The 27,364-nt window shown below is 44.4% G+C and overlaps 1 protein-coding gene across 1 annotated transcript in view; it reads left to right on the top strand.

Annotated features, from left to right (window-relative positions):
- The window catches only part of CDH23 (cadherin related 23), a 683,120-nt gene that overhangs the window by 6,259 nt on the left and 649,497 nt on the right, over nucleotides 1-27,364 (top strand). The window contains exon 3 of the mRNA XM_085883587.1: nucleotides 20,611-20,682. Coding sequence (XP_085739713.1) covers nucleotides 20,611-20,682 — 72 coding nt within the window. The remainder of the gene's footprint in view (nucleotides 1-20,610; nucleotides 20,683-27,364) is intronic.

The raw sequence follows: 27,364 nt of genomic DNA, 5'->3' as shown, positions 1-27,364 counted from the left end.
AAAGTCTTCGGCACGCACCACGAGATATAGACGGATCCTTTTTCAATGGAAGAACTGTATTCAGCTTTAGGTCAAACGAAGAGCGTAAAACTTGGAAACTGCCTGATGTGAAGCCCATACTGCAACACTTCTGCAACAGAAAAATTAATGGAAGTCACCTTAGTCAATGGGGTGAAGCTGGAATAATCTCCATTCACAAGCAAAGTAATTTGGCATTTCCCACAAACTATTGTGGTATCAGCTTGACGCAAATCGCAGCCAAAATCTACAACAAAATGTTGCTCAATCGCATTTGACCAACCAATGACCCACTGCTCTGCTTCAACCAAAATAGCTTCAGATGAAGCCGATGTACGACTTGTTTTTTTGTTGTTGTTGTTGTTTACATTGTCAAGGCTCGTATGAGAGCTAACACACAACACACAACACACAGCAAGGGGGGCAGGAGAAGGAAGGAAAAACAGTTGGGAACAGAGACATTAGGAGATCTGTGGAAGGGAGAGGGATGGGGGGGAACACCGGGTATACAAGATGGACATTGCAGGGACTTTCAGGACCTCAAACGACAGGGAACTTTCAGGAAGGAAAGCAGGGAATTTGAAGGAGGTGGATTTGGGGTGGATTAAAGGGGGTAGAAAAGATCGTGGATTTAGATTGGGGAAGATAAGAAGTGGTGGTGAACAGCAGTTTTGAAGGCCTGGAAGGAAGAATGGGATTGAACAGACTGTGGGAATTTATTCCAAAGGCAGGAAAAAAGAGGAATGAAAGAGTGAAGGTGAGCAGTGATTCGTGATTTTGGTAGTTTTACCAGAAGGGGGTTGCTGGTGGACCTCCAGTGCCCTGCGAAAATATGGGGGGGGGTCATTTGGTAGACAGAGCGGGGGGTGGGCGAGACCAGAGACGAGACGGTAGAAGACAGAAAGACCACCAACCTGTCTGCAGTGAAAGAGTGAGAGGCCCAAAGACTCAGCCTCATTGCGGGAGATACCAATGATCCGAAATGCCTTGGTTTCCACAGCGTGAAGCTGATAAAGGTGAGAGGCAGGAGCACCAGCCCTGAGGGGAGAGCAGTACTCCATCTAGCTGCAGACGACAGCTTTGTATGTGGTCAGGAGCTCAGGTGGGCTGAGGAAGGACTTTGCAAGACAGAGGATGCACAGTCAGCGACTGGCTTTGGAGGCCAGGTTGGGAGTGTGGCTTTCCCAGGAAAGATCATGGCAGATAGTGAGACCCACAAGCTTGAATGAAAGGACTTCTTCCAGAGGATTGTTGAGAAAGTAGATGGAGGGGGGGGGGGGTTCCAAACGGTCCTTTCAGAGAGACATAGTGAGAGTGTGAGATTTGTTCGGATTGAAAGATGTGTTCCATGTGTTGGACCAGTTTGTGATTTTATTCAGATCTGCAGTGAGTGAAGAAGCTGCTGCTTGCCGGTCTGAGGGATGACAGATGGTATGGCAGAGGGTGGAGTCATCAGCAAAGAGATAAAGAGGATTTTCCAGAGTCGGAGAGATCATTGATGAAAACCAGAAAAAGAACAGGGCCCAGAACGCTATCTTGAGGAACTCCAGCCTGGACAGGAAGAAGGGATGAAAGAACTCGATTTAGGGCCACATGTTGACTGCGACAGGAGAGGAAGTCTGTGAGCCATGAGTGGAGATGTCCTTGGATATCATAGGAAGAGAGTTTAGTGAGCAGGGCAGGGTGCCAGACTGTGACAAAAACATGCGATATGTCTCGGGAGATGGCTCTGATTTCATGTCTGGCATTGAAGACCTCCATCCATTGTTGGGAGAGCAGAAGCAGCATATCCAGGGTAGAGTGATCCGGTCTGAAACGAAATTGATGATTGGAAATCAGTCCATTGGAGAAGAGGAAGGATTTCATGTCTGAAGCGATGATGGATTCCATAACCTTGCTGATGATTGGGAGAAGGCTGTTTGGTCTGTCATTGCAGGGATCAGTTTTTGCACATTTTTATGCAGAGCAGTGAAGTTTGCTGATTTCCAAGCAGATGGCAGATGACCTTGAGCAAATGAGAGGGTGAATAGAACAGAGAGAGGGTGAGCAAAAGCAGAGGAGCAGGTTTTTCGGACAATTGGGCTGATGCCGTCTGGACCGTTTGCAGAATCTGAGTCGAGGTTTGACAGCAAGCTCTCCACCTTGTCAGGAGAAAAGGACACAGAGTCCAGGGACAGTTGGTTGCGACTGGGTAAGGTGGGTACAGAAAGCGATGGGTTTTGTACATAAGATTTCGATGCAAACACCGAGTTTAGGCATTCAGCATTTTCACGTGTGGTATCAGCAGTGTGGCCATTTGAGGTAAGGGAGGGGATGGAGGGGGAACATACACCAGAAACAGATTTGATTAGACATCACCAGGATTTGGAGGGGGGAGAGAGGTTTGAGAGTTCAGACTTGAGATTAGAAAGATGTTGTTTTCTGCCTTTCCTGAGGGTGGACACACACACTTGCTCCAAGCTTTATGGAAGGAGCTGAGATTGCCCTCAGTTGTATTTGCTTTCCATGAGGAAAAGGAAAGTTGATTCAGGACAAATGCCTCACCACAAGCTTCATTGAACCATGGGCAGGAGGAAGGGTTGGACAACTGAAGACGAGAGTGGATAAATCTTTGCGTGAAGGAGAGCAAGTTTCTTTGAAAGAATTCCCAGGATGAGTTGATGTTGGAGAAAGTAGTAATGGGAGACCACTCTCGAAGTTAAATTCTTGTCACATTCTCGCACTGCAAAAGTTGGTTGAAAAAGTAAATATATATATATATATATATATATATATATATATATATATATATATATATATATATATATATATATATATATATATATATGATACGATGAAGATTCAGACAAGTCAGTCACCTCAGCTTCATCATTTGATTCTGAAAAATCAGACCCGGCCCCACCTGGGCCATATAAATTAGTCTGAGCAGTCACTATTTCAGGTCCTGGCAACTCTGACGATTTGTCAGAATGTTCCTCAACTTTACTCTGGTACTCCGTACGTTCAACCGGAGCAGTAACCTCGGTTTTTTTTGCTTTTGAGGGCTGATATTCACTGGCTCAGTTGAATAACCAGGATAATGAGTGGGATTTTGTATCAATGAAGGGGAAGTAAGGACTGAAACATCTCCATTCTGCTCGTTCTCAGCAGGAAGTGTTGGTGATGACTTGCCAATGAGCTTTCCATCAACATCAGCCTCACCACCTGCTTTACTCGTCAAATTCCCAGTGTTGCACAGTAATCCTTGAAAATCATTTTCTTCATTAATCAATCCAAAAACATTCTCGCGAGTATCAATTCAGCTTGGAGAACCGTGAGTAACACATTGAGGTGCATCTTCAACTTCACATTCTTCGTCCAAAACTACCTTTTTACGGAAGTGTTGGAACTACTAATATCGGATGCTCTTCGTTTCTTTGTCACAGCAACGGGATCCGCCTCCATCTCCACTCTACATGCAGCAACAGCCAAACCATTTGGGTTGTCAGGGGGGATTTCATTATCTTCTAAAGCTGAGATGTTGACTTCTTTAGGATTAGGAACTGGAGTAAACCCTGAGTCTTCTTATGCAAGGAAACAACAGGAAGCGTCTGGGTATTAGGAGTTACTCCATCCTCTACTCTTGAAACCAGGGTAATATATTTTTCACAGTCAGTGTCGTTACGACCTGCTCCACCACACTTTACACAAGATACTTTTGGACAAAACCTTTTCACATGTCCAAATACTGCACAGTTAAAACATGTTAATGAGGCTGAAGTCGCATACATTTGGGACTCATATTTGTTCAAAGTAACTTTAAACGAAACGTTTAGACCGGTGTCGTCACCTCGATCGGGAAGAACCATATAAACCTGGTGTCGGAAACTCATAACATGTTTAATCCATTCATCTCGAGCTCTTAAAGGAATCATCGAGATTTTCAACACAACTGTTCCGTATCGTGACAGAATACACATCAGTTTGTCATTAGTTATAAACGGGGGTACATTTAATATAACAATTCTCATTGATGGGGTATCCCATTGGCGAAGCCAATACAAAGAGGCCAGTCTCTGTAGTTAATCCTGAACTTACAACATCGTGAACAAATTTTTCATCAGACACAAAGACAACAATTTTCTTATTAATTTTTGATGCTGCTCTTACATTTTGATTCCCTATTATTTTCTCTACTGTTAAAACAATGAATTCGGTAGCAATTCCTTCAGGTGGAACGCACACCAATGCATGCTTCCTTGTTAAATTGTCAAACGCCTCAAACCGAGTGCGTGTATCCGCCATATCAACGGTTTATCTCCCCCTTTTGCTCAAGCCTTACAAAGCAAAAAGGGGGGGGGGTGGGGGGTCAAACTAAAAAAAACACCAAAAACAATCACTAAAAACTAAGGAAAGTGCATTATAAGCAAAGAAAAAATAAAAAAAGACCAAGTTTACAAGGCCTCATCAAAGCAGGTAGGCCACACCCAAATAGGCTGGCTCTCGCTCTTTCTCTCTCTTAAGGATACAAGGGATAGAAAAGACACAGACAACCTCTAAAATCACGTTGGGGAGAAAAAGAGGAAAGAGGGAGATAGAAGGGGGGAGGAAAAAAAAAGCACTAAGATCTCACCACAACACAGAGCAGGAGCCAATGGCGGCCATGACGAGAGAGACAGAGACAGAGACAGAGACAGAGACAGAGAGACATTAGACAGAGGGTATGCAGTAACTAACTAATGAGTGAAATTTAACTGACCCTCAGATACTTTACAGAAGGCATTGGTTATACACCATTGGGTCTCAAACACCTGTACCTGAGAGCAACACCAGAACTCCAGTTCAATTGTTGAAACACAAAGGGCTTTAAACACCTCTAAGCTATCTGTTGTATACAAATCATTACATATTTTTGATTTTCTTGTTTTATATATAGCAAGCTTAGCTTGTGAAAGGAAAAAATGAATGAGGATTGCTGTTGGGGAGTTGAAGGGCATACTCGGGTCAAAAGTAAAGGTTGGAAAATCCAAATTACTAGAGAGACATGCCAAAAGCATCTTCAGGAAAACAAATAAAGGGGTTAAACAGTTACAGCGTATATATGCATGAGGTAGTGTTTCGGTTTGTCCACAGAAGGGACATTGCTCACTTTTTGTTTGTGAAAAACAGTGATAAAGAATTTGTTGGCAATACCCAATGTGCGATTCTCCATTGGAGATCTCCAACCCCTTTTGGTACAGGCTGTCTATAGTACCAATTCCAAATAGGATAAATGGGAGGGGGTTTTGGTAAGACTGTGACCCATCTACAGGATACAGGGGAGGACAAAGAGGGAAAAAGGACTTTTAGGCATTGTATGTTTAGGGTTTTTCGATTATTCCCAGAAAAGGATCGAGATCGGCCAAAACCTATAGGTTCTAGAATGGTAGAGCCAGATAGATAAAGGTTTGGGAAAGGTGGGGAAAAGTCAGAGGTGGGTATGGGAGGGTTTTTTCCAAACTTTTTGTGAGGCACAGTAGGTGTGTAGTACCTATTTTAGCACGCTGTTTACTTTGCGACATGATCTTATGCCAACCTCTGATGCAAGAGCAGTGGCACTTAGCCACCTATCATTGGTGACATTCTTCAAGTGGCACACTTTCGTTATTGCAGTGTTTGTGAACTGCTGAATGAAAGCATTTTCCCCTTCATTGCCTTCGAATAAACTGTTGTGAAACAGTGGCTCGTTGAAGAACATGGGTTCAGTGGAGGTTGAGGGTCACGACGGCAGCCGAAAGCTTGCCATGCATTGAGTAGGCTTCAGTTAAAAGCAGGTAACCCAGACAACTCTATCTTGGTTGAGTCCATCAAGAACAACTTTTGTGCAAAGTTCAATTTTCCAGCTTGTCGGAAGATGCAACTGGTGAGCTGTTTCCAGACCAAACAGGGTTCATACAAGAAGCGCCATACTGTTTGCAGCCAGAAAGCCATGATGTGGCACTTGACATTCACGAGTCCTTGGCCACCTTCAGCCACTGGTAAGTTCAGGATTTCTGATCGCAGCCAGTGCTTTCCAGACCAGAAGAAACGAGTGATGCATTTCTGTATATTGTCCATGATGTCTGCAGGTGGCTGTAGGGCAAGAGCCTTGTACCATAACTTTGAGGTGACCAGACTGTTGATGACCTGTACCCTGCCTTGGTAGGACAGTTGGCAGAGTAAACTCTTCCATTTACATAAAATTAGTTCCATGCGTGCCAACAACCCTTCCCAGTTATGCCTTACAAAATAGCCCGGACCAAGAAACACTCCCAAGAACTTGATTGCGTCACTTTTCCAAGAAATATTGCCAGGGAGACAAGGAGGGAGAGGGAAAGGGGGGGGGCAGGTGGATAAGGGATAGGTAGAGGGTTGGAGCCACAGTGCTTCTGTTTTAGCCCAATTTATTCTGGCTGATGATGCTTTACCAAAGAGATCCAAGGTACTCGTCATCTTAACAATGTCTTCTGCATGATTTATGCAGACACAGATATCATCTGCATAGGCGATGCTTTTTAAGGGATTAGTTCCCATAGTGACACCAGATAACGACTTACGAAGGGTGTTTAAGAAGGGGTCAAGAGAAAGAGTATACAATATTCCTGAAAGAGGGCAGCCCTGCCTTATCCCTCTCCCAACCCCAAAAGGGGGTACAAGTTCATTGTTTATTTTTTAAATGGCCATTATGTTTGAATAACATAACTGTATATGTGATAGAAAGAGGGGGCCAAAACCAAAAGATTTAAAAACTTCAAAAAGGTATGTGTGAGAAACACAGTCAAATGCTTTCTCCTGGTCTAAGAAGACCAGGCCACAACTTCCATGATTTATCTCACAGACATCAATTACATCTCGAATAACAGAGATACTATCCTTGATATTACGCCCAGGGACACAGTCAGTTTAGTCCATATGTATAATATCTTTTAGTAGAGGTGAAATACGTAAGGCCAAAGCTTTTGAGAGGATTTTATAGTCTGCACACAGCAGGGACACTGGCCTCCACTGTGAGATGAGCAAGGGATTCCCTTTTTTAGGAATCAAAGTAAGTACAGCTCTTCTGCAACTTAGTGGGAGTTCATTCTTCTCCAGGCTCTCTCAGAAGACCAGAAGCAATTCAGGTTCAATCAGGTCTCAGAATTTTTTAAAGATCTCTGCTGGTAGACCATCCAGCCCAGGTGATTTCCCTCCATTCAGGCTCATAAGGGCAGCAGAAAGTTCCTCGAGTGTGAGTGGTGATTCTAAATCCAACTTTTGCTTGGGGGATAGAACACTGATAGCATCCGCCAATTGAGAAACCAGTTCTAAATCAACATCTTTTGCCTGGTAAAGTTTAGAAAGGAAAAGTTTTGCGTCGTTCTTAATTTCTACCGGGTTAGTAGTGACCGAGTTATCAGGACGTTTTAAAGCAGTGATTAAGGAATGAGGCGATTTGGATTCAAAGTAAAAAAAAAAACAAAACGGGTTGGGTTATCTAAGAGATGAAGGTGTTGAAAGCGTAATCTTGTTAATGCTCCTTGGGTATGGTTGGTGATTATACTATTGAGAAGAGACTTTTTCTCATGCAGTCTTAGTTTTTGTTGGGGGGCAGGGTGGGTTTTTAGGTTGCATTGAATTTGTAGAATTTCTTTCTCCAGTTCCGCTTTTATTCTGCGTTCTACTTGTGTATTTAAAGAGCAGAAATGTTGACAGAAATTTCGAATTTGGACCTTTATGTGTTCCCACCATAACCGCTGGTCTTTAAATTGGGGCTTAGTACCTACTAAATTGCACCATACACTTTGAAAGGCACTATTAAAAGAGAGGTTGTCTAATATGGAGATGTTAAGTTTCCAAAAAGAGTGGCGATTTGGAGACGACCCTATTCGGTAGCACATGGTGATAAGGTGATGGTTCGAGAAACCAGATGGAGAAATTCTCGTGGAAGGTGAGAATTTAATTAGGGGTGAGTTGATGTAAAATCTATCCAGCCGGGCGATAAAGAAACTGTGGTTTCTTTAATTTTCTCTGGGAGTAAATCCCCTTCACCTTGATCTACCAACAGGGGGTCCATTTCATAATTTGAGAGTGACTCGTACCGATTTGTCATTGATACTGTGTCACATAAGCCCGGCGCCAGTAGAGTATGTGGTTTAATCCGTCGTGCGAGTGTGGTGCACGGGGTTACCGTGCAAGGGTGCTGTATCGTGGAAGGTTTGGCCTAGCCGGGCACGTTGTATCGTGTGTGTTATTAAAGTTGATTTCAACCTCACCAAGACTGGTGTTTGGCCTCGGTGCTCCGTTGGGGATTCCCTTTAACCATTGTGGCGTGGTGGCAGTGGTGGGATACGATTCCATGCACTCTTCACCCCGGAGACAGCGATTTGCAGAACGTCACTGTTACGAGAGCCATCTTCGAACCCCAATCGCACCTCACAAGAAGGTGAGCGGCCAACCAGCTCGCTCCGTAGCTGTGTCATAAACATCGTCTGTACAACGTGCCCATCGTCAAAATGGCCACCACACACCGTGCACCAAAGCAGTGGTCACTTAGCAAGAGTGAAACGGTGAACTCGTTTGAAAATTGGAGACAATTTTCTTTATATTTTATCACTCGATCCCAACTTTGCGCCCTTCCTCACTGAGGGCGTCACCTGGAAGAAGAAGAGCAGAGCGTTCCCTCTTCGTGGACTTGTGGATGATGATGAGGATGTCCCCGTTGTGCAGCGTCACACTGTCCAACAGAAAGTCACCGTACTGGAACTTGTACTGGGTCAGATTGCAAACTACTGCCCTGTGATATCCCGCAACACCATAGTCCGAAACTCCACCTCTGTAGTCAACATATGGCAATCGATTCGACAACATTTCGGATTCCAGTCAACAGGCGCACACTTCATTGACTTCGCAGCGATACGCCATAACCCCAAAGAGCGCCATGAAGACTTATACCAACGCCTGATGGCGTTTGTGGAGGATAACTTGCTTCGACAAGATGGCAGCATCTTCCACCATAACCAGGCGATCATGGAAGATGAGGAATTATCTCCCTCGTTGGAGAACTTTATTGTGCTCACATGGCTTCCCCTTGTCCACAGTGGACTCCCCGGACTCTTCAAACAACGCTATGGAACTGAACTCAGGTCCCGCACTTTAGCCTCCATCAAACCGGAGATATCTCAGGCGCTTGACTCACTATTAGATGAGCTCCATGCTGCTGAAGATAGAACGTCCTTGCGCACTTCAACGTCTCGACCACAGGTTCCCCGCCCGGCATCGTTCCCATCATCGTCAAAACCTCGTCAAGTCTTTTCGGGGACTCGTTCCAACAAGCTTACAAAGTCCTGTCCCCTCTGCAAACAAGTACGCCACACTGATTGCAGTCATTTCCTCAGTGGGTGTCCTTTCCTCCCCGAACGAGATCATCGGTACATCACCAGAGCATGCTATGTGGCTGACATAACTGAAGAGTCAGACGACAAGTCTGGAGACAACATATGCCCATATGGACAAGGTAGTTAATAACATAGACTATACAGAACCGTCCACTATCTCGCGTGTCCAGACTCGCCAGTCTCCATATCTAGACACCTTCCACGGCCACCACACAACCCGAGTTACCATCGACAGTGGGGCCGCGGGTAACCTGATTCGTGAGACAACTGTAAGGAGGTTTGGAGCCAAGATTCATAAGAGTGCACAGTCCGCTCGTCAGGCTGATGGGTCTTCCCCTCTTCAAGCGGTTGGTAAGACCAGACTGACACTGACTGGCGACGGAAGGGAATTTCAGTTTGAGGGCCTGGTTGTCGAAAATCTTGACGTAGCAGTACTAGCAGGAACACCTTTCATGGAGTCTAATGACATCTCAATCCACCCTGCAAAGCATCAAGTTATCCTGGGTGACGGCACCACATACGTTTATGGTTCTCAGGAAGGGAGTCTTAATCGCCATGCAGTACGCCGAGCTCGTGTTATACGTGCCCACCCCACACAACTACTCTGTGGCCCGGTGAGTTCATCGAAATGGTCCTTCCACGTGACATATCGAGTATCGACTCAGCGTTCGCACTCGAACCTCGCACGGATGCCCCCAGTGCGAGGTCGCTGCGACCCATTGAGTACTGGCCCCCACCGAGTGTCATCCGTAGCATCAGCAGGAAGGTTCGGATCCCCAATTTAACTAACGAACCACGAGTTCTCAAACGACATGAGCAATTTTGCCAAATCCGCCCTGTGTACATACCCGAAGAACACCCAGATGACTATACTGAGACCAGCCCCCCCAAATTAAAAAGCACACTCACTTCACTCTCAGGACACTCTTCGACTGCCACCCTCGACCCTGCCAACATGTTCGCTCCTGACACACAATCAAAGTTTTGTGCCCTTCTTGAAGAGTATGATGAAGTGTTTGACCCAGTGTTCCAAGGCTACAATGGTGCTGCAGGCCCCTTTGAGGCTGTTGTTAAAATGGGCTCCGTTCAGCCTCCACAACGCAAAGGCTGTCTACCACAGTATGCGCCAGATAAACTGTGCGAACTACAACACAAATTTGATGAACTAGAAAAGCTTGGAGTCTTTGCTCGTCGTGAGGACAGGGGGATTACTGTGGAATACCTGAATCCTTCATTCTTGATCAAGATGCCCAGTGGCGGGTTCCGCTGAGTCACAGCCTTTGCTGATGTGGGCCGATACAGCAAGCCCCAACCCTCTCTTATGCCAAACGTAGATTGCATCCTCCACAAAATTGCTCAGTGGAAGTATCTAATTACTACCGACCTTCCGAGTGCCTTCTACCAAATCCCATTATCTCGCCAGTCCATGAAGTACTGCGGTGTAGCCACACCCTTCCGGGGAATACGTGTGTATACCAGATCCGCTATGGGTATGCCTGGATTAGAGACGGCACTCGAAGAACTCATGTGTCACGTCCTGTGTGATCTCTTAGAGAAGGGGACCATCGCCAAACTCGCTGACGACCTCTATTGCAGTGGTGACACATTGGACGAACTTCTCCAGAACTGGAGAATGGTGTTGCAGGCTCTGCATAAATGTCGATTTTGCCTCTCTGCTACGAAGACAGTTGTATGTCCAAAGAGCACCACCATCTTAGGGTGGATCTGGTCTAGTGGTACTATCCAGGCCAGCCCACACCGTGTGGCTACACTCTCTACTTGTTCGGCTCCTGAGAAGGTCAGGGGAATGAGATCCTTTATCGGGGCATATAAGGTTCTCGCTCGTGTTATCCCCAACTGCTCCGCTCTCTTATCCCCCTTGGATGATGTTGTGGCTGGATGCCAATCACTGGACAGAGTTGTGTGGACTGATGAGTTACATTCTGCCTTCCACAGAGCCCAAGCTGCTCTTTCGTCAGCTCGTAAAATTACTCTTCCTCGTCCAAGTGATCAGCTATGGATCGTGACAGATGGTTCTGTCAAAAAACACAGCATTAGATCAACTCTGTACATCACGCGCAATGGAAGACCTCACCTCGCGGGTTTTTTTTAGCGCAAAGTTACGCGGACGCCAACCTACCTGTGAAGTGTAGGCCCTTTCCATTGCTGTATCAGTAAAACACTTAAGTCCCTTCATTATCCTATCTAAACATCATGCATCCATCCTCACCGATAGCAACCCGTGCGTACAAGCATATGAGAAGCTGTGTCGTGGCGAGTTTTCAGCGAGCCCTCATCTATCCACATTCCTGTCCACCGTCAGCCATTATCAAGCGACCGTACGGCACCTCGCAGGATCCGCCAATGCCCCATCTGATTTTGCCAGCCGCAGTGCAACAGACTGTACCGACACCTCCTGTCAAATTTGTGCATTCATAAGACTTGAGGAGGAGGCCGTAGTCCTGCAGGTGTCAGCCCAAGACATTATTTCCGGCCGAACCAAACTGCCCTTCACCAACAGAACTGCCTGGATAGCAGTTCAGGCAGAGTGCGCAGACTTAAGGCGGACTCATGCCCACCTGATTCAGGGCACCCACCCATCGAAGAAAACAACCAACATCAAGGATGTCAAACGTTACCTCCAGGTTGCGTCACTTTCCAAAGATGGCCTAGTTGTAGTCCGTCGGGACAAGCCCTTGTCTTCAGCATGTGAGTGCATTATTGTCCCACGTCAGGTAGTCATTGGCTTACTAACAGCACTACACATTCAACTGGATCACCCGAGTCGTCATCAACTCAGTTCTGTGATTCACCGCTATTTTTATGCTCTTGACTTGGACAGAGCAATCGATCAGGTAACCTCGAGGTGTCACCAGTGTGCTGCATTGCGCAACATTCCTCATACCGTGACCAAGCAGTCCACTGGAGAACCCCCTGGTGCTGTTGGGGTATCCTTCGCAGTGGATATCATCAAACGCAATCACCAGCTAATTCTTATATTGCGAGAATGTTCCATTTCCTACACTACATCGTGCATTGTGGAGAATGAACAACACATCACTCTCCGCGGCAACTTGATCTGCTTATGCATAGAGCTCCGGCCATTGGATGGACCACTTGCTGTCATCCGCACCGATCCGGCTCCTGGCTTCACACATCTGGTCCACGATGAGCTTCTTAAACATCACCAGATGTGCATCGAGATTGGTCGCATTAAAAATCCCAACAAGAATCCCATCGCCGAGAAGGCAGTTCGTGAATATGAAGACGAACTTCCACGACAGGAGCCGATGGGAGGACCAGTAACTCCACTAACCCTCGCACTGGCCACCGCCAGTATGACCTCACGAGTTCGTGCACGGGGACTCTTGGCTCGAGAGATGCCAGCGGGATCAGTTCACCAATCAACAAATCCCTTTCTCGGACTTACAAATGATACAAGCCCAACACCATCTTCGCTCCATGAACCACCCCCATAGTGAGAAGTCGAGGCACCCATGGGGTCCATCAAGCCCAAAGTGTCAGTGGAAGTCGGTGATTTGATCTATTTTTTACTCTGATCATAACAAGTCATGCGCAAGAAACTGCTACCTCGTCTCTGCCACCGATGGACCCTGGTGCAACATACGTAAATTTGTGGGGTCCCAATTGAGGAGTGCAGCTTATCGGGTGAAAAAGTCTGAATGCTACAAAGTCCCAGACTACTGGAAGGATACGCTCCCACTCCCTCACAATCGGGGATATGGTGTTGCACAACAAACCGAGGATGTATTCCTCCAACCAGCAACAAAGCCACCAGACCCCCCATTCATCCCCTATGAGCTGTCTTCACCTGCCGACAGTGCTGAATCCTTCCCAATCCCGAGTAGCCAGGTACCAAATCTAGGTTCTGATGCATCCCCGAGGCTTGACACCTGTAGACCTGGTTACTCCAAAGCCATCGGCGACACCTGTGAGGAACATCCGACGGTGGAACATCCACGCAATATAGCAGTCACATATGTTTTTATTTTTCGGGTCGCCGCACAGCGTATTTATAAATTGTGGACACCGAAAACGTGGGGGTGCCGTACGGTCTTTGATTTGATGTCGCACGGTGACCTTCGGGCGTTCCTGCGGCGGCCATAGAATTTTCAAGGCAGATGCAAGGCGACCGCAGGGGGACCTCAGGGGAACCCTAAGGCGAACGTGCGGCCAGATGGACGGTAACGAGTGGGTTCTTTTTTTTTTTCCTTTTTTTTTTTACCAGTTCTTTTGTTTCGGCTTGTCGAATTGCGACGGCGAACGTAGAAATGAAAAAAGTTATAACTCCGTGTTATAATTCAACGGCGACCCCTACGGCCTGTAAAAGATAGCCAAACGGCGTAGGGCCACCCTGAGGCCACCTCAGAAACTGCGGCCACCGCATGTTTCTGTCAATTCAGAGGGCGTAGGGCCGCCATATCCTCGCCGTAGAGCAAATGTGACTTAGGCCTCAGTTACCGTGGCGTAGGAGTGGCAATGGTGAATGGCAGCGAATGTCATGGCAAGCAAAGACAGGGAGGTAAACTTGATTTTAATTAATTCTGTGTGTGTAAGAATCACAGCAGTTGTTACTTCAATGCAAGCGATAATTCATGGAATGCATGTGAACATTCCGTACGGGCACGCACTACTTCCGGATGGTGATGACAATGTATTCTAATAATTTCTCGATTTCTTTTGCGCATTTATTAGTCAGGTTCCTTGTGTAATTTCGTTGGAATTTTTTTGAGAGTAGCAAACCTATAGATTTTTGAGAAGTTTAAAATCTATTTAAATAAAAAAATTATGTTTCACATTTTTTTCAACTTTTGGAAAGGTCGTTTTGGGGTGAAAAACGCTTTTTTTGAATTCCAATTAAAAAAATCTGAAACAATACAAAATAACCAAGTGATGATGGATTACTGTTAAATGGCTAACAATGGATTTTATAAGATAATAAAATGTTGCATTTTGACTGTCGGTTGCCAGGGAAACAGCATTTTTGGAGTGGAATTGCCATTTTTTAATATATATATTTTTAAATTATATTTTCCATCGGATGGCCAAAATAATTGTTAAATATAGTGACCATGACTAATTTACACATAAGTATTATGATTTTCAAGTATTGGAACAGTTGGTTGCCATGGAAACGGCCATCTGTGCAATCAAACATTGGTGTGCCTGTTGTTCAATATCAGAAGGTTTCGGCACCTTCAGCAGTTAAACGTTTGATTTTAAGTTTTGTAGTTTGATATATTGTAAGTGTAATCTTGTAGGGAACATAGGTGACACCATGTTTGTATTTGTATGGTAACCAAGGATTTGTATGGTAGACTGATGGTACTCTCCAGATCCAGCAGGGACGTCGACCAGAAGGATGCAATTGGCAACTTTGAATTCGCTGTGACACTGAGGGCCCTATTTGCACCAAACGGTAGCTTACTGTCATGCACCGACAAGTCGAAGCTAATCCACAACTTGGAGAAGTTTGCCAACAAGGAACCGTCTTTACCAGAAGATGAGCTTGATGCCACACACATGGAACCAGCACCCGCTGATGCTGTAATTGATGGCAGTACTAGCACGAAGGTCGCAGTCGTGGATGGAATGGTAGTTGTCCAGAAAATAACCAACAAACCAGCAATGGTTGTGACAGTGAAGGATCTCAGTGAATGTTTCAATGATCGGGTGATGAGTCTGACCAGAGGCTTCAACCATGTAATTATTGTTTTTGATACATACAAGCAAGATTCCCTCAAGAGCACAACCAGAGACAAACGACGTCAAGGAAAGGCACCAGTCCAATATCAGGTCAAGGATGATACCAGTATCAAACACATTACGATGAGTCTATTTCTGTCCCATGATCAAACCAAGGCTGATCTGACAGAGTACTTTGCAGAGAAAACTCTAGAACACAACCACGATTCAACAAAGGTGGTAGTCGTTTCGGCATCTGGGCGGATGTCGAGCAACAGGGGTCTCCAATTTGAGGCGAATAACCATGAGGAGGCCGATACGTTGATGATCCAGTAAGCAATAGCTGCATCACAGCTACACACGGGAGATATTGAGCTGACAATATTCTCACCTGATACGGATGTTCTGGTTCGTGCCATAGCAGACTATCATCTCCTGCCAAGACACGGATCTATCTCAATGGCATCTAGCATTGTCAAAATCGAGCCAATCTGGAAGGCCCTGGGTGAGGAGAGAGCCCAGGCATTGCCAGCCTTCCACGCATTCACAGGTGCCGATAATACTGGGCAGTTCACTCTACATGGTAAGGCAAAGTGGTTCCAGTGCTACTTGAAGGCTGATGACGACATGGTAGATGCCTTTGCTATGCTCTGTAAGGATGCTGAACTGTCAGAGGACCTATACACAACTTTAGCAAGATTTGTCTGTTCAGGTTATTGTCCAAGTGGTGTCAATATTTCCAATATCCCTGAACTTCGGTGGCATCTCTTCTGTAAGAACATGGCTGAGAATGACAAGTTACCAGCAACTGTCGGTGCTCTGAGGCAGCATATCATGCGGGTACATATCCAGGCATTCGTTTGGGGTCAAGCAGCAATTTCTCAGCAAACATTTCTTGATCCATTAAAGAATGGCTTCCACAAGGACACGAGTGGTCAACTCAAAAACCGACAACAACAGACATTCTCCCTGCACCAAAGGCAATTATCGAGATGATAAGGTGCCAGTGCAAGACAGAATGTTCATCACAGAGATGTTCCTGCAGGGCCAGGAACTTAACATGCACTGATCTTTGCATGTGCAGCACTTCGTGTGAGAATGACGAGGACTCAAACATTGAACGGCATGACCACGATAGTGATGATGACGATGGCAATGATGAGTGACATTAGGGTCATTCCATGTCAAATCATCAAAGAATCTGCCGTCATCTCTCAGATTTTTGTAAAACTTTGGGAACCAATTGGGACCCATGGAAAACGGCAAGAACTCAAATATTTTTGCTAACAGCCTCTTAATTAGTGAGATACAGACTAACGAACTATGGACTAATTAGCACGACGTCGCGAATTCAAATGGCCATATCTCTAAAAGTATAACACCTAGAGAGCTGGTTTTAGTGTCATTTTAAAGGTATTTTCATGCACTATGAATTTGTCTGGGCAGCATTTTCCTACCTCCAACCACAAAAAAGTTATCACAAAATATAAACTTCCATCGTGAATCCCCAAAAAATGTATCCTTCAAATTTCCTCAAATTCATCCCAGAGGTACCTTATGATGTCAAGAAGGTTCCACATAAGTTTTGTGATGGGCACTCCAATAGTTTCTGAGATATGAGCAATAATGTACATGTACGTATGGCATATAGGTTCGAAAATCAGCATTTGTAACGTATTATACAATCAATAAGTGAGTTCAAGTACACAGTGTTCACTAACCTGACTTCGGCTTTCAATTTCCTCTTCAATGCAGCAACAGCAGCACTTGTTTCTTCCCCTCAGGCCCAGTTGAAAATGAAAGTATATGATACTTCAAAGCAATTGATGGTCGTTCCCTGTGTTCCCTGTCATGGCGAGGTTAGAATGATTGTATAATACATTACAAATGCTGATTTTCGAACCTATATGCCATACGTACATGTACATTATTGCTCACATCTCAGAAACTATTGGAGTGCCCATCACAAAACTTATGTGGAACATTCTTGACATCATAAGGTACCTCTGGGATGAATTTGAGGGAATTTGAAGGATACATTTTTTGGGGATTCACGATTGAAGTTTATATTTTGTGATAACTTTTTTTGTGGTTGGAGGTAGGAAAATGTTGCCCAGACAAATTCATAGGGCATGGAAATACCTTTAAAATTACACCAAAACCAGCTCTCGAGGTGTTATACTTTTAGAGATATGGCCATTTGAATTCGCGACGTCGTGCTAATTAGTCCAAAGTTCGTTAGTCTGTATCTCACTAATTAAGAGGCTGTTAGCAAAAATATTTGAGTTCTTGCCGTTTTTCATGGGTCCCAATTGGTTCCCAAAGTTTTACAAAAATCTGAGAGATGACGGCAGATTCTTTGATGATTTGACATGGAATGACCCATTAGAGACAGTGATGCCAATTGGCTACAAACTCATATTTGACATTAAGTAAATTTCACTGATCGCCATATTCATGCGTTACTTGTTTCAAGATTTGAAAGCAATACATTAAATAAACGGTAATTTGACAAAATGATAGCCGTTTCCATGGCAACCATTGCTCAAAATACAGATGTATGTATTCTATATTAAGAACTGTCCTCGTGTTAACAATTATGCATCATCAGTTGCGATTAATTTTGAATTTTCAGAGCTGAAATTAAAAAAAAACGGGTTTTTACCCCCAAAATGACCTATGTTCCCTTTTTTTTTACCCGTTCTTCATCTGGTCGAGGTCAAAACATTAAGGAGTTAGTTGTGCGTATACGCAGATGCTGAGCGTGGGGAGGGGAAAGTGGTTGTGGAGGGGGGGGGGCAGGTCAAAACACATAACCAACTTGGGGGATTGGCCACTCTTCATGCCAATTTTAAGTCCCATGGATCAAAGAGTGTGGCCAGTGAATCAAAAGGTAATAATTTATTTACTTCGAACAAAAATTTGTCCGTTTGATCATGAAGGTACCAGTTTTCAAAGCCTGTCTTTCCGTGAGGGAAGATAAAGAAGCAGGACTTGGAGCTTTTATGTAGTGTTTCCAATGGTACGACATCAGGAACCAGGCCCGTCGCTCGGGGGGGGGGGGGCGGGGTGGGGAAATTTGGGTGCAATTCCCCCCATGGCGCATCTGGTGCCCCCCACTTCTACGCCACCCATTTATGCCCTGTTGCACCCTGTGAACAACTTAGTGTTTAAGGACGAGTCGTGAGGGATGAGTCACAGAGACCGCTAGCTCGCAGCAGTAGAAAAAGACATGGATATACAAAAATGGCTAAGAAAAGGAAAAAGGTTGTGGTTATGGTTGTGGTTGTGGTCAGCACCCGCCGTGGTCGGTTGCTTTGTACTTCTGATATTTAAGTTAAATGTTGTGTTTGGTGCTTTGCATATCCCATATCCCATATCTAGTACTTTGTGCATAATCTTACCTCTGTGTAATTGACTGCTTTAAATGTGGACTTTGTGGTATCTTCAGGTTGGTTGTATTTGCTGTTGATAGTTTAACGTGATGATCGCAGGTCATAGCCTACTGTATCTTATTTGAAAGTGCACTGATTCCGGTGCCAACCTCCCTGTTTAGTCATTGTATCTCTGGTATATTAATTTTCTAATGCGAATTCTTGACAACACCTTGTATAAGTACACCTGAATTGGTGCCAATTGTCTAATCATTGAATATCTGCATTGTGAATGTGCCAGTTTGTTGCGGCTCTCCTGCATTCGAATATTTTTAGGCCAAAATCATCGGAACACATTAAATCTAGCTGAGATCAATTTGGTTAGTATGTGACGGCAACCTCAGTATAGATGCGTCAATGCTGCATGAATACAATAGCATACTGGGTTATCAAAAATATTAAATATTATAATTGTGCCCCCCCCCCCCAATCCAGTTCATATGTCCCTCTTAATACTGAGCCCTGGCGATGGGACTGGCAGGAACCCTTTAAAATAAAGGGTGATGGACATGGAAAAAAACACACAAAATTATATGGAGTAATAATCCCAAAGTAATCGAGAAAATATATACATAAAAGGACACGGAAGAGCCCATAAACAACAACCACCGCCATGTTGACAGCAGCAGCAGCAGCAGCAGCAGCAGCAGCAACACCACCACCAACAACATATATATTTTGGTGTGTACCACTCATTTTTTACTTCCTATTCAGACAAAGATATGCAATATGTTTGTGACATGCAGCATACTGTCTTTTGAATATGGCAGAGAAGCGATGGGTCGGCACAGCAAGTTAGGTATAAAACAGAACGACCCCACAGAATAACATTCCACTCCACTGGATTACATCATGAATGGAAAACACCTTTGTAATTCTGTGTTGCATCATCTTCCCCACAGTTCATTCATCCAGGGAATTATAATGAATAAATGACTTGAGGAGAAATTGCTTTTACACACAGGTTGATGAAACCACAAGATCCACCAATGATTGACTCCAAACCATTTCTCAAAACGTTTGCTCACCTCCCATTTCGTTGTCTCCCCTTTCTCTCACCTTCAATGTTTCATCTCATTGTCTCTACTTTCTCTCCCCCAGTCCTTCAAAACTGCAGCAATTGGCATTTCATGGTGTCTCCTAATTTATATATACACTGATATTGCCCTCTTATGCTTATTTAAATGTTCTTTATCCACCTGTGTCCTTTGGTCTGCCCAATTGTCTGTGTCGACCTTCCACTCCTTGTCACCCAGCTCTTCCATTTGCCTCGATCTCTTTTATAAAGTGGCAAGGGTGATAAAACTCTGAAAATCTATATTGATGATTACAATAGTTTTCAACAGTAGAGTCACGTTTAGGATTCTATATAAAGAACATTCATTTAAACAAATTTCATTAGAGCAAATGGCACATTTTAAAGATATCGATTTAAGACTCCTAAAGGAGCTTAAGCTTGTTTAAATGAATGAATTTGGGCTCTATTTAGAGTGAGAACAGAGGAAAATGTCGAATTTTTTGATTTAAAATAAGATAGATCAAAATATGTTTAGCCATTGCGGGGAAATCGGGTAAAACTCTGTATTATGGCCGGTTCATCAAGCACTTTTTGCCAAATTGCAACAGCAGGTGTAACTGCACAAAGGTAAAATGTACAATATTTTTGTTCTTTAAAATTTTGGGGGTAGGATGGAAGGGGTGTCTGTTGAGGCCATGAAAGTTTATTTGCACTTGTGTGTCATGATCACTTGGGTGTGCCCTTTTTGTGTTGGGGGTGTTTTGGGTGGGTTGAGGTTGGAGTAGGGAAGGCGGGGGGTGGGGGGGGGAAGGGGCAGTTCTCAGTACATGTAACATATCTGCGCATTATAGTGATACCCGACTTTTATGTGATGTATCAAAAAAGAAAGGAAAATTTCAGCGAAATGAATTCTTCACCAGACTTACTGACCTATTCTCTACGAAAAAGTGTGAGGGTGAAGATGTGCTTTTTGCTTGATGCTATTGATTTAAATAAAATGTCTTTTATATTTGATTGCTGAACCCACAGCATACCCTAACATATTGATGTTTCTGCTTCACAGCCAACCGACCTCCTGCTTTCCTCAACAGCTTTTTTGGGCAATTCATCCCGGTTGCCGAAGATACGCTCATCGGTGAGTGCCCCGCACGACACTTCCTTCGAGCATGGAAACAGTTGCTCTTCCATGTGTAGGGCATGGCCATTAAGAAAAAAACGAAGCAAAAGGAAGTTATCTTCAGCTCTACAACAGAAACAGACTTGGCCAACTTTTAGCCCCTTCTCAAGTCTCCTTGATACTCTCCAGTGCAGGATTTGATAACGATTTGATCAAAGCCAACTTCAACCCCTCATCCCTCCTCTTCGCTCCACTTCCCCCACCCCAACACCGATTTTATTAGATTTATTCCAACCTCTTTCTATTACCCCAAGATCGCATCTCACAGAATGATGAAGGAAACATCTTTTTTCATGAGAACAAGGTTTCTTATCGTGAATTACTGTTCCCTGAACATTTTGCAAACTCCACAATGCACTGCTTGCTTTCATGACTGGTAGCAGCCCAAGCAGCCCATGAATCATATTTACATGTCTCAATGATAACTTGACTTTTTCGAAGTTTCATTCATACTCTTAGACTTTTTGTCAACACGATGAGCAAAATTGGGTGCACCTGTTTTTTGAAAGGTTATGAGTTGGGTAACTTGACTGTGCTGGCCAAAATTAAAGAGCAGCTCAAAATCATTTGACCCCAGTTTTGCTTTTATGTAATGTGAGTTTATGATTCCTCGGTATTGGGCCGATCTAAAACACACATCTCATTTGTTCACTTCTGGTAGGTCTCCGTTTCACCTCCTGAAACCCATTCATGTGTGGAGATAGCAACCAGCAACAGCAACTTTCACACACACACACACACACACACACACACACACACACACACACACACACACACACACACACACACACACACACACACACACGTATGTATATGTTTATGTATATATATATATATATATATATATATATATATATATATATATATATATATATATATATATATATATATATATATATATATCGAAGCATGTGAAGTGACGAGAACTCCCCTGATCCTGGACGCGGACCAATCACAGATCAGGGGAGTGCTCATCACACTTCACATGTTTCGATTTACCTGTCGATCACATCACGTGCCTTCTGGATGAATGATTTGCATTAGTGGGAACAATTGTCCATCTGGGTGGCAGACAGATGCTTGCTCTTTGCGGATTATGCAGTTTTACCGTGTGAGACATAATCCGCGGCGATGCTCACTATAACAGTCAGGTGTTTCTGATGTGTGAAAAAAATAAAATAATATATAATATATATATATATATATATATAAATATAATACATGTATGTATATATATACACACACACACACACACACACACACACACACACACACACACACACACACACACACACACACACACACACACACACATATATATATATATATATATATATATATATATATATATATATATATATATATCTTCTTCTTTCCGCTGCTCCTGTAAGGGGTCGCCACAGCGGATCATCCATATGATCCGCATAGTGATTTGGCTTATTTTTTACGCCGGATGGCCTTCCTGACGCAACCCTGGTTGCCTCTTACGACACAGGGATATGGTACACCTATTCTAACCGGGGCATACACTGGTACTCACTTCGCCGACCTCGGAAGGATGACAGGCTGAGTCAACCTCCTGGTGTGTATTAATTCAAGCGGCCAACGGGGCTTGAACTCAGGACCTTTTGGATCTCAAGCCGCTTCCCTAACCACTACGCCAACACCAGGCTAATATATATAAGCTACGCCACTACGCCAACACCAGGCCATATATATATTTATATTTATATATATATATATATATATATATATATATAAAATATTTATATATATATATATATATATATATATATATGTATATATATATATATGTGCAATCACACACTGAATTGGATACTTTGAGACCTGGGAAGGTTGTGTTTCACCTTTTAAAACACACACACACACACACACACACACACACACACACACACACACACACACACACACACACACACACACACACACACACACACACACACACACACACACACACACACACACGACACAGAGACAGTGTTGTATTGGTGTTTGGCCGATATTGGCAATTTTTAAGGAATCGGCAGATTCGAATCGGTGTGATTACTGATTACAGTACGTCCTGTATACAACCCCAAAACCTTGAGTAGCTTTCACCCTTATTTTAGGGGAATTTCAACAAACAAATTATCAAAACAAAGTTGCATTGAAGATGTTTCAGGGCGATCTGCATAAACATTAATCTTTATAAACAGCTGCCAATCGTCATGTGATGGTTGGAAAAAATTTGGCTGTGTAATTTAGAAAACATGCTGATATGTCAAACAGCTCGGAAATCAGGTGTTATCAATTATATTTTGCTTTGAATCTCACAAAAAGAAACACATAGCCTTTGTAAATTATGTTCTTCCACCTTGTAGCAACTGCCGACTGTACATCCCGATTGGGTCACAAACTGCAGTGCTATTGACTGTAGGGCATTCGACAAGTGGCTTAAGCACTCAAGCAAGCACTCCAATTAAATGGTCAATGAGGAATTGCTTTCCAGGCTGTGCCTGCATTCCATGTCGGATCCTTTTATCTATGAAACCGGTTTTCACCGTGCCTGCAGCAGTGAAAGAAATTATATGCAGGCTTTATCCACAAAAGAGTTGCTATTTAACGGAGAACAACCCTGGAGACATCGCAAATTTTAATCGCTCGTGAAATAAGCATTGCAAATAATCTGCCATGTTGCCTGCTCATCTGCACACACATCACGTGGTACATCGTTCTTGGTCAGTGCAAATGCTATAGCTTTATTTTAAAACGTCTGTTTTTTCACTAGATTTGCTTTGATTTCCAGTGTTGCACCTTGTTGTTTCTTTAAATTATCATATTTCACTCCAGATTTCGACACTTATTTTGTCCAGGCGATATCTGATCCTCAAAGCCGAAATAATATTTAGATGATGTACTTTAATTAGTCCGTGAAAGTAGATCGTTGTAAATCGTATCATATAATGCATGAAATCGCTCCAAGCTCCTAATTTGAAAACTATAGCACTTACAAATGAGATGTATGCAGTGATTCGCAGAAAAAATGAACAGGCATTCGATAATATGAGTGAGTGAAAAAAAAAACTTTATCGTGAAGAAATCGTTGCCGCCTGTTCCAAGTCAAGGCATTGTTGAGCAGGCCAGGAAACATGGCGGCTTCAGACCCCAGCGAGGTTACCGAGGATCGTTTCATGAAGGATATAATAAAATAAGGCCGTTAATTATCTTCAAAAGGGGTGTTTTAATTAACCCAAACACCCAATTTTCACTCCTGGGAGTTTTCTTGGTATGCATGCAAAGTTTCAGGCTGCTTGGTGTCATAGTTTTGGAGTGATGGAGGAGACACACAGACATTTATTATTACAGATATTTTTATGATTCATATTGTATTTTACTAATTCTATGACCTTAAATAAGACTTGTTTAATTTGCAAACTGGAGCTCCCTGTATTAACAATATGTCTGACTTGTCGTTTTAACCTCGTGACAAGTTCAGTGCTGTGTGTGGTTGATCTCATGGCACTCATTCTTTCACCTGCAACTATACCATCGAATAGCTTCTTAGGAATGTTGCTGTCTAAGAAAGGCATTCGTACAATGTGACAAGAAAAATCATCTCGTTTATGAAATAATTTCCTGTGAAATTTATTATTATTAATATCGATTTATAATTTCAAAAAAGAAACTGAAGTGTGAGTTTGGTTTTCCTTTTAAAATTTGAGTCATTTTGGATATAATTATATCATCATGAAGCTGATCAAATACAAACCCTTCGTTTATTGCAAGTGAATTATCAATGAATCTGAAGATTGTTCCACATCTTTGCACAGGTCAGGTCAGGTATGGGAGCATGTGCCAGAACAGCGCGTCGCTGCGTCCACTTTCCGCCGGTACTCCAGGGGCCTCCGGTACTCCAGGGGCCTCCGTCTGGCCATTCCCCAGGCAGATGCCAGGCCCATCCCCATCTCCTTGAGATGATGGTCAACCTGCTGCAACCATGAGGCACGTGGTCGGCCCACTGGCCTCCTCCACTCATGAGACTCCCTCGCTGAGAGAATCTGGTGAGCAGGATCAGCGTCAGGAAAACGAAAACCACATGTCCATACAGCCGCAACTGACGCTCACGGACTATGCAGGTAACAAATCTCATCCGAGTCTCTCTCAGCAACCGCTCGTTGGACACAAAATCCGACCAGCGATAGCCAAGGATTCTCTGAAGACACCTGGTACCAAAGGAATTAAGTCTCCATCTCAGATCCTTGGTCAGAGTCCAAGTCTCGCACCCATAGAGCAAGACTGGAAGTACCAAGGACCTGAAGACTCGGACTTTCGTCCTCCCGCACAGGTACCGGCAGCGCCACACCCCATGATCCAGTGAATCCATGACTCCCCAGGCCCGACCCAGACGTCTATTGACCTCTGACTCGCAGCCAGCAGAGACATGAATATCACTGCCAAGGTAAGTGAATCTCTCCACGACCTCAACATCCTCACCACAAACAGACACAGACAGGACAGCAGCATCCAAGATGTCACCGAAAGCCTGGATCTTAGTTTTGACCCAAGAAACCCGTAATCCCAGCGGCTCCGACTCCTCATTCAGCACCTCGAGGGCCCCCAAAAGGATGTCTAAAGTCTCCACAAAGATGACTGCATCATCTGCAAAATCAAGGTCCGAGATCTTGACATTCCCAAACGATGCACCGCAACTTGATCTCTCAGACATCCTCCCTAAAATCCAGTCCATACAAGTGCTGAAAAGTGTGGGGGCAAGTACACATCCCTGACGAACTCCAGTAACAACTGGAAATAAGTCAGAGGTGGGACCACCACACTTCACAGCACTCTCAGTACCAGAGTAGAGTTCAGACATCAGATCGATCAGTTTTGGTGGCACCCCACGAAGACCAAGAATCCTCCAGAGGACATCCCGATTCACTGAATCGAACGCTTTTCAGAGATCAACATAGGCTGCAAGCAGCCCCTGCCGAAACTCTCGTCTGCGTTCGGTGAGGACACGAAGGACAAGGATACGGTCAATCGTTGACCTCTTTGGTGTAAAGCCTGACTGCTCTGGATGCTGGTGCTCAAGCAGATGGTGGCGAACCCTATCAAGAATTATCCGAGCAAAGACCTTGCCCGGCACTGAGAGCAGCGTCACCCCTCGGTAGTTGTTGCAGTCTTGGCGATCACTCTTTCCTTTCCAGAGAGGGACAACAAGGCCCCTCTTCCAGTCAGTTGGGATGATGCCTGTGTTCCAGGCAGAGCACAAAACTGCATGCAACGACGCGAGTGCAGCATTTCCACCAGCCTTGAGAAGTTCGGCATGGATGCCACAGATCCCTGGAGCTTTGCCCCGTTTCAACTGGTTCACCGCAGCCCATGTTTCCACAAGCGAAGGTGGACCACAGTTGATTCGAGGGTCAGCAACAGGGATTGTAACACCCTTGACGTCCAACTCGACAGCTGGGGGATCAGCCTGGTACAACCGCTCAAAGTAACCAGCCCAGTGGGCCTTCACTTCAGACTCCTCTGTCAAGAGCCTACCACTCTCTGCTCGAACTGCAGTGCTCCGAGGGATGGGCTTGGATGAATGTAATGCGCGAATTCCCCTGTAAGCGGGACGAGAATCACCTGTCCACAGGTGATGCTCTACCCCCTCACAGATTCCTCGCACATAGGCCTCCTTGTCCACCCTCAGTGCACGTACAGTTTTACGCCTCAGCTCCCTGAACAGCTCAGCTCTGCCATTCAGCCTGGCCCTGCGACTCTGGTCAATGGTATCCAGTGTCCCTTGAGAGACAAAATTCTTCTTTGCCCTGTGGTGAGTTCCAAGACATCCACCGGCAACATCAAGGACGGTGGTCTTGAAGGCGCTCCACAACTCTTCAGGACCCCCCAAAGCACCCAGACCCCCCCAAGTGTCCACTCAGCCTGTTCGCAAACTCCTCAGCTACTCTCTCATCCCTGAGCTTGCCAACATCCAGCCTAGGCTGGGATGGTACCATTCTCCAGGATTTAAGGTGCAGCTTTAGAGTTGCTACAACAAGCCTGTGGTCAGTATTGAGGAACTGAGCACTCCGGTAGACCCTGCAGTTCTGGATCATCCTCCAACGACCGTCAATGAGGACATGGTCAATCTCCTTTCCCACACCACCAGCGTTGGAATATCAAGTCCAGCCATGAGCTTGTGGGCACTGAAACCATGAACCAGCCACCCTAAGTCCATGACTTCTTGCAAAGTCAAGGAACTTAGTGCTATTCTGGTTCTACGCCACGTGATCTTTGCACAGTTGTTACTTTATTCCTGCACATGTTCTGGACCCAATCAGACTCGTACATGTGCAGGAATAAATTTACAAAGAAAGGGTATGGATCTGAACCCATGGGTATCCCCACTGTCTGCTGGAGTATCTTGTTGCCAAATGTAAAGAAACTGTTATTTAGGAAAAATCAAACACTTTCTTGAAGTTTAATTTTTTGAAAAATGACATGAATATTGATTTTTCCCTTTCCAGACCAGTTTGCTCTTTTTTGATAGACTTTAGTGTATACTTCATTGCATTCTGCAAATGCTTTATCTACTGCTCTGTCCAAAGCGGTTACAAGCTTGTCATGTGGAATGTTTGTGAATGATGGA

Source organism: Eptatretus burgeri, chromosome 5 (assembly GCF_056783735.1).
Source record: "Eptatretus burgeri isolate ZD-2024b chromosome 5, Ebu_testis_v1, whole genome shotgun sequence".
In the NCBI taxonomy this organism is placed as follows: Eukaryota; Metazoa; Chordata; class Myxini; order Myxiniformes; family Myxinidae; genus Eptatretus; species Eptatretus burgeri.
The sequence above is the reverse complement of the archived record's forward strand: the minus strand, read 5'-3'. Positions and strand labels throughout refer to the sequence as shown.